Source organism: Orycteropus afer, unplaced genomic scaffold (genome assembly GCF_000298275.1).
Source record: "Orycteropus afer afer isolate SDZICR_OR568_19922 unplaced genomic scaffold, OryAfe1.0 scaffold00390, whole genome shotgun sequence".
Taxonomy (NCBI): Eukaryota; Metazoa; Chordata; class Mammalia; order Tubulidentata; family Orycteropodidae; genus Orycteropus; species Orycteropus afer.
Window position 1 is genome coordinate 1798601 of NW_006921977.1, and position 8636 is coordinate 1807236.

Genomic DNA, 8636 nt, shown 5'->3' on the forward strand with positions numbered 1-8636 from the left:
TATAGGCATGTGTAAATACAAATAAGTGGGTTTAGGCTCATATAATCTTTGAAGACACATGTATCTATACTACTCAGACATAACCAAATCCCTTCCAAGTTGGTTTTCTGGGTTTGAAACTTTTAAGACCATAGTGTTTTCTGGGTTTGAAACTTTTAAGACCATGGGAAAACTCACTTATCTGGCATAACATCAAAAACAAACAAACAAACAAACTCACTGCTGAGTTGATTCTGACTCATAGCAACACACATTGAATTTACAAGGCTGTACATTTTTCCAGGAGCAGATTACTCCATCGTTCTTCTGTGGAGCAGCTGGAAGGTATAACATAGCTCAGAAAAATCATGTTCTGTATTCTATTGAGGTGATTGCCATCTGAGGGCTTAAAACATGTGATCAGCCATCTACATCCACCTACTGGTCTCTACTCATGAGTAGCAAAAGAGTAAGAAGGTAACCAAAATATCAGAGAAGAAACAAATCTATATGAGCCCAGACCTCATCCACTCTGAGACCATATGAACTAGATTGTACCCACCTACCACCACGGACTATTGTGACCAGGATTGAAATAGATGGTTCTGGATATTGTTATTGTCATCAGGTTCCATCAAGTCAGTTCCAACTCATAGTGACCCTAAGTACAACAAAACGAAACCCTGCCAGTCCTGTGGCTTACTCACTATGTATGAACCCATTGTTGCAGCCACTGTGTCACTTCATCTTGTGGAGGGTCTTCCCCTTTGTCCTTGACCCTGTCCTTTCCCAAGCATTATGTTCTTCTTCAAGGATCTGTCCCTCCTGAAAACAGGTCCAAAGTACGGAAGGCATCTCACCATCCTTGTTTCTAAGCAGCATTCAGGCTATACTTTTCCCAAGGCAGATTTGTTTGTTCTTCTGGCAGTCTATGGCATATTTAATATTTGTTGCCAACACCATAAATTCAGTGGATCAATTCTCCTTTCATCTTCCTTATTCGTTGTCCAGCTCTGCATATGATTCAACTGAAAATGCCCTGTCTCACCTCAAGTGTACCTTAGTCCTAAAAGTGGCACCTTTGCTTTTTACCATTTTAAATAACTCTTTTGCAGAAGATTTGCCTAATATATCATTTGATTTATTGACTGCTGCCACTATGGGCATTGATTGTGGATTAAAATAAAGAGAGATCGTTAACAACTTCAATCTTTTATCCATTTATCGTAATGTTGCCTAATGGCCCATTTGTGAGGATTTTTTTTCTTTATGCTAAGGTATAATCCTTACTGAAGACTGTACTCTTTGATCTTCATCAGTAAGTGCTTCAAGTCATCTTCACTTTCAGCAAGCAAGGTTGTGTCATCTGCATATTGCAGGTTGTTAATGAGGTTTTCCTCCAATCCTGATACTGTGTTTTTCTTTAAATAATCCAGCTTTTTATATCATTTACTCAGCATACACATTAAGTAACTATGGTGAGAGGAATAAGTATGCTGGGTAAGTACGGAGAACATTCTTGGATCTAATGGAAGGGAATTATGGAGTAGAACTCAAATTTAACAAAAACAACAACAAAAATCCAGACAATATGGGAAACTAGAGAATAGAGGACTCTTTGAAACTGTCATTTTGAGAAACTGTAAATATAGAGTCCAGCCAATCCCTGATATCTCTGATAGTGAAATGGGCACACAAAATACTGGATATCACCTATAAGAGTGATGCTTTCCTTAAAAGCCATCAACATGAGAATAAAGTCAACAACTACTCACAAGCCAAGATGAGAAGATAAACTTGAAGGGAAAGGAGAGTACTGAACACAGAACCAACAGCACAATTAAAGACAATATTGACACGTTTTGATAAACGCAACAAATGCCACTGAACCATTTGTGTGGGAATTGTCAACTGGAAGCAGCTTGCTCTGCAAACTTCCACCAAAAACTCAGTAAAATATTTAAAAAAAAGAAGAAAAAAAAGCCGAGGAAGAAAGAAAAGAGGAATCACCTGGTGTCTAAATGTTCATTGATGAAAATCATGGCTTGGTGTACCAGCATATATGCCTTAGAGGGTTCCAGGGATGCAAGAAGAGAGTTTGGGTGCTGCTTATGCAAAAAACAAAGGCCCTCTGGTGGCGTAGTGGATAAAGCACTTTGCTGCTGCTAACCAGAAAACGACTCCATGGCAGTGAGGTTTTTTTGTTTTTTTTTTTTCGGTTTGAACCAGAAGGCCGTTAGTTCAAACTTACAAATGCTCTGCTGAAGGAATATGGGGCCATCAACTTTCGTAAAGATTTATAGCTTTGGAAACCCAAAGGGGGTTGCTATAAGTCAGAATTGACTCAATGGCAGTAAGTTTAGTTTTATGCAAAAAAAAAAAAGATAAAATTAGGTTTCTATTGTATTAGTTTGAATTGTTAGTTTCTTATGTTATTTACATTTTAATTCTTTCTAATATACTCAGGAGTGAAAGTGAATTTCCTGAAACAGAACACAGCATTTTCATATTCAGAGTTTTCTTATCATATAGTAAATGGAATTATCTTCCAATACACAGTAGCAATATTTACATTTGCTCTTTCATTCACCAGAATCATATTTATCACTGCCTAATTTTCAAAACAGATTAATAAATATACAATGCATTTGTAAATTCAAATATATTTATTTGTTTCTGGATACCAAACAGAATGGTTAGTGTAGAAAAACTACTCCTTCTACCTATTTGTAATGCAGTAGAAAAGCCATTTTCTCCACCTCCTACTCATAAATAATGCTTTGTTAAACAACTTAGCATAAAGGACAAAGATGTTAATTTCATTTGAAAATCACACTAAATGGTGTAAAAGTATTAAGATAGCAACACCTTCGATATATTCATCAACTTGACTTCTAAGAAGAAAGATTGAATAAAGTTTCTTTTTCTGTTTTTAAATTTATGACTTCAAAATTGAGTATCACTGGCATTAAAAATTAATATACAGCATTCAAATATTTATTCTATCCTCATCTTTTAGTAAATGAGATTGACACTCAAATAAATTGGATGATACTAATACATAATGGAAATAAACTGTCAAAAAAAAGTGAATATAAACCTATGTTTCCTATATTTTTCCAACATTCTTAGAATATTGCAGCCAGAAAATTGTGTGGTCTATTTTATATGTTTAGAGAATTTTCGAGCCATTTGAACATAATTAATGAAACATATACCTTTGATTTCATGAAATATGTAACAATATAAATTGTATTTTTGTCAAGCAATTAAAATGGAATTAAAATTCCAACCCAGCGCAATTCTCATATGACTGGTGAGGTAGTCATTACAGTATCTGATTTATGAGGTGAGATACTGAGAGAAAAAATGTTCTACTTGAGGCCCCAAATGATATTTTCATCCCAACTCAGCATATATGTCTTTTTTGTGTGTGTAAAAAAGAGATCATGCTATAACTGCTTATTTACAATCAATTTTTAAAATCAATGTGATACTTTCACACCAATTACCTTGTTGTGATGTGGAAATACTCATTCAGGTCTGTATTTCAGTTTGGGCTGATTTATTGAGTGCATCCCATGAAATGGAAACAATGAGTCATCTAGTATTTTTTTTGTTGTTATTGTTGTTACATGGAACAGCTTGGATGCAAAGCCCACCGTCTGGATTATATATGCAGGGCCTTCCAACATTCAGGCAAGCTTTTATTCAGCCAAGTGACTTTCTTACTCATACTTGGCTATGCCAGTGTATTTTCCAAGCCTGGAGTACTTTTCAGTTGCCTGTAATTTATTCAGTCAGCTTCTTCTCTACTTCTATTTTTGTTTGTTTGTTTTAATTTTTATTTTACTTACGAAGCACTATAAGTACTTACTTGATTGTTGTGATGGCCTGTGACAATATTTCAATCCTGGAGAGGGAAAGTATTTTGTTATATTTTTCTTGGCATGCAGAAAGTACCCAGTGTATAGTATGTGTCATAAACTTGAATTACAAACAATAAACCAAAACCAAACAACAGCAACACACACAGACACACACACACACCCCAGAAGCAAACAAACGTTTTTGCACTTCAAATGCAGTCCCTAATAGATTGCATGTCCTAAGACATCACACAGAAGTCGGACTTATGCACATACTCATGGTCAGTTTCTGAGCACTTGAATGTTCCCAAGAGCTGGCTTTCCTATAGTTACAAAGGATCTATCAGTAATTCATAGTTGAAAGTATCAATAACTAGGGATGCCCAAGTAAAAAATCAGGGGTGTGTATGTGTGTGTATTGTATGTGTATTTCAAAAAGAATTTGCACAGTCTTTTCCTATCAGCATCACACTGCAAAAGAGTATAATTTGCATTCATAACAAATTGTTAAAATTACCATGTTTCATAATGTATGTACTTTTCTCTCTTCCCATTAGGTAGAAAATGGTCAGCCAGGTCTACCTACTGTGAAGACTTCAAATCAGACAACTACAGCTTTGATTCTCAAAGTGTTTCAGGATGTAAATGTAGTCTGAACTTTCCCTGATGGGCAGTTAAATCATGGACACCTTAAGAAATTTACTTTGGACTCTTCTTCCAAAAGATGCTTTGGCTTCTCTCTTGAATGCTCACTAAGCATTTTAGCTGACAAGGAAACGAAAGGAAACTGTGAACTGGCAAGCTATCTTACAATGAAAATTACGAGCACATCTTGTATCTGTCCAGTCCTAGTGTGTCTCTGCTTCGTGCAGAGGTGTTATGGAACTGCACACCATAGCTCCATCAAGGTGACCAGAAACCAGACCAAACACATAGAAGGAGAAACTGAAGTTCACCATCGTCCCAAAAGAGGATGGGTTTGGAATCAGTTCTTTGTTTTAGAAGAACATATGGGACCAGATCCACAATATGTTGGAAAGGTAAGTTTTTGGTTTTTTTGGTTTATTTTTCACTCTTCTAAGAAAGTTCAGGGTAAGATATATGTAGACTTAGAATAGATTTGATGAGATATAGAACATGGAAATGAATTATGTCATAGAAAACTATCATTTGTGCTAGATAGTTTAAAATAATAATTGTGAAAAATGAAAATTATCAATTGTATCACTTCTTCCTAAATATTGGTCCATATATCTGAAGGACTGTTCTTTCCAAGTGTATTATAGATCTGTGTTTCAGGGATATTCATAGTTTTTCAGTAATATAACAGACAGTGCTTCACTGCTATTCATAAGGTTTTCACTGGCCAATTGTTTGAGAAGTGGATGGCCGCTTCCTTCTTCTGAGTCTGTCTTAGTCTGGAAGCTGCACTGAAACCTGTCCACCGTGGGTGATCCTGCTGTGTTTGAAATACGAGTGGCATAGCCTCCAGCCTCACAGCAATGTGCAAGCCACCACAGTGCTACAAATTGACTGAAAAACTGGAAGGCCCTCAACCAGATAGATTGACATAGTGGCTGCAGTGATGGCTCAGGTATAACAAGCATTATGAGGCTGGCACAGGACCGGGCAGTGTATCATTCAGTTGTACATAGGGTTGCTTGAATCGGAGACAACTTGATGGCACCTAACAACAGCAACATAGATTTTTTGTGAAGGGGAAAACTTCATTGAACACACTACTTAGCGATTTTTTTATTATTATTATTATCATGGAAGTCTATTGGAACTCAAAATATCCCTTATTGGTAAGTTGATATCTATAGATAGTTTCATCTATTAATACTGTATATTGTTGTTGTGTTGTGTGTCATGGAGTTGGCCCCGACTCATAGCGACCCCTCCTTGGGTTTCCAAGGCAGTATCACTACAGAAGTAGATTGCCCAGTCTTCCTTTCCGAGCAGTGGCTGGTGGGTTTGAACTGCCAGCCGTCTGGTTTGCAGTAAAGTGCTTTAGGCACTGTGCTACCAGAATTCCTATTAATAATGTATGTTGTTGTTGTTATGTACCATCGAGTCGGACCTGACTCATAGTGACTCCTCCTTGGGTTTCCGAGGCAGTATCACTACGGAAGTAGATTGCCCCATCTTCCTTCCGAGGAGTGGCTGGTGGGTTTGAACCGCCAGGCTTCTGGTTAGCAGTCAAGTGCCTTAGGCACTAGGCTACCAGAGCTCCCATTGTGTATATGATGTTAAAAATAAGATAACGTACCATAGTATTTGATACATTTCTAAAAATTAAAAAACAAAACAAAACAAAAAAAACCAACTCACTGCTGTGGACTTGGATCTAACTCGTAGTGACCCCTCCTTGGGTTTCTGAGGTGGTATCACTATGGAAGTAGATCATCCTTCCAAGGAGTGGCTAGTGGGTTTGAACCACCAACCTGATAGTTAACAGTCAATTGCCTTAGGCACTACACCACCAGACCTCCTTTCTAATCATTAAGAATATTTGTTTAAGACTTAAATCAGTCTTTAAAAGAACATGTATATTTTTCCAATTCCTCATGTTAATTTATATTTAAAGGCTGATATATTTAAAATATTGGCTAACTTTGGTGGCATAGTTCCCAAGGCATTTGACTGCTTACCATAAGGCTGGCAATTCAAATTCACCAGCCACTCCTCAGAAGGAAGATTGGGCAATCTACTTCTGTAGTAATATCACCTTGGAAACACAGAGAGGGGTTGCTATTAGTTGGATCCAACTCCACAGCAGTGAGTTTGGTTTTTGGTTTATGTTCTGGACAAAAAGGCTTGGTTAAAAGCCCAAAAGAACAAAGTTGAAAAAATGATTACTATTTTTTGATTCAAGTTTACTTTTTCTCCAAACTATTGATAAGAAAATGTATTGGCTTTCCAAAATATTTAAGAAATTGCATAATCAGTAATTTTTCTTATTGCTTTTGTATGTAATATGGTAGAGGTTAAATATAGATCATCTAGGTGCTAGGGTAGAGAATAGCATGGGAAATGAAGAAGCAGTCCTTTAATTAATTGCAGATCTTCAGAAGAAGGAACATTGAAACTGTGCTCATGGTCCCCATATGTAAAGAGATTGGTAAAGACACTCACTAAGTTTACTTAGTGCCTATGAGAGGAACAGCAAGCGCAGCAGTGGCATGTCCAGGGCTGCAGGCTCCTTGGAGTCTTCTCACTGCTTGACTATTTATTCTCACTCTAGTACTGTTAGTACTGAAAGGTAGCACGCCCTCCCAGCCTCGGAGCTTCCCCCATGTGTAGGCAGGGCAGGATCACAAGCCATCTGTTCCCTCCTCGTCCAGAAAGGACTGAGCTGCAGGACGTTTTCAATCCAAGGCAGAAGCTGTGCAGTTGAAAAATGGAAATCAAAAAGAGGCCTGAAACAATTACGTTATCATTTTCTTACATGTGTATTACACTGTGACAAAGGATTCATTTGCATTGTATTTTATTTTTTCCCTACAAAGGATTCCATGAAGTAAACGAAAACAAATGTATTAAAATCAAATAAAAATATATCAACCTACTAGGAAAACATTTTTGCTATGAATGTAAAAATCCTGTTTATTGTTTTCAATCCTTGCAAAGAAGAGAAAGAAGTTTTTTTTTTTTTTGCTACTTTAAGAACAAATCAAGAAAAAGATATTTTATTATAATGATGTTTTTATGCATATTTCTTATTGTATTATAACTAAAAAAGCAAACTTTATGAGAAGGATAGGGATCAGAAGTGAGACAAGGTCTCTTTGGCTCTCAGCTCATCTAGTTTCAGCGAAGGCTGAAGCCTCAGTAGGTGGATGAATCCTAGGCAATCATTGTGGGCTTGGGTGCCAATAAGCACATGGTTAGTAGTTCCTCACTGAAAGGGGAGGGGGAAGAGGGCTGCGATGCTGTTCCAGTTTGTGCGTGTTGTGTGGAAGTTACTATCCATTCTAGTGTCTGCAGTGGTTACAGGAAAATATAAAGGGTCACACTCAAAGGTGGGATCCCGTTACTCCTTATCTGGGCTGGGCCCCCTTCCACTCAGGTTCTCTACTCTGGGCATGTGCCCATGTGGGTGATTCACTTAATTTTACGGATTCTTTCCCAGCTCCTGCCACCTACACCCTGACATTAACAAAACATGAACCAATCAATAAACAAATGAATAAATAATAGAAAAACCCTGTAAATCTCAACCGTCTCTTTTTGCTTAAAATGAGTCTCCTCTGCCATTATTTTACTCAGAAAGTGAATTTATATCACAGACATAGAAACACATTCATACTGAGCCAGCCATGTGTTTTGAAAGCACTGCAGAATAAAAGATAGAATCATTACAATTATTACAGGCACAATAAAAGGTCCCTCCAAAGAGATGAAATTATCCTCTTCCCTTTATCATTCACTGCCAGAGAAATATCAGCAACAGTCTTGTCAACAAAACAAAATAATAATCAAACAATCAAGTTTTGCTCCTAAGAGACTATTTTTAAAGACGAAGTAGGTATGTTTCAAACTCTCCTTGAGTTGTTCTTTTATTTTCTGTATCTATGGCTATATTTCACATTATACAACACATACAGGATGTTTTGGTACACACATTCTTCTCTTGTACTTCCTATCACCTTTTTGTGATCAGTGATTAAGTCAATGATATCTTAGTCAAATGTACGTGAGAGTTATTTTGTTGTTATCATCATGTTCACCCCTAACGTATAGGTTACGTTATGTATGGTGCTAAGCCCATTATCATAACTTATT

General features: G+C 37.0%; 1 protein-coding gene across 1 annotated transcript in view; it reads left to right on the plus strand.

Annotated features, from left to right (window-relative positions):
• Nucleotides 1–4660: 4660 nt before the first annotated feature.
• CDH18 (cadherin 18) overlaps nucleotides 4661–8636 on the plus strand; it is a 707490-nt gene continuing 703514 nt past the window's right edge. Inside the window, exon 1 of the mRNA XM_042782611.1 lies at nucleotides 4661–4888. Within this exon, the coding sequence (XP_042638545.1) occupies nucleotides 4661–4888 (228 nt within the window). The remainder of the gene's footprint in view (nucleotides 4889–8636) is intronic.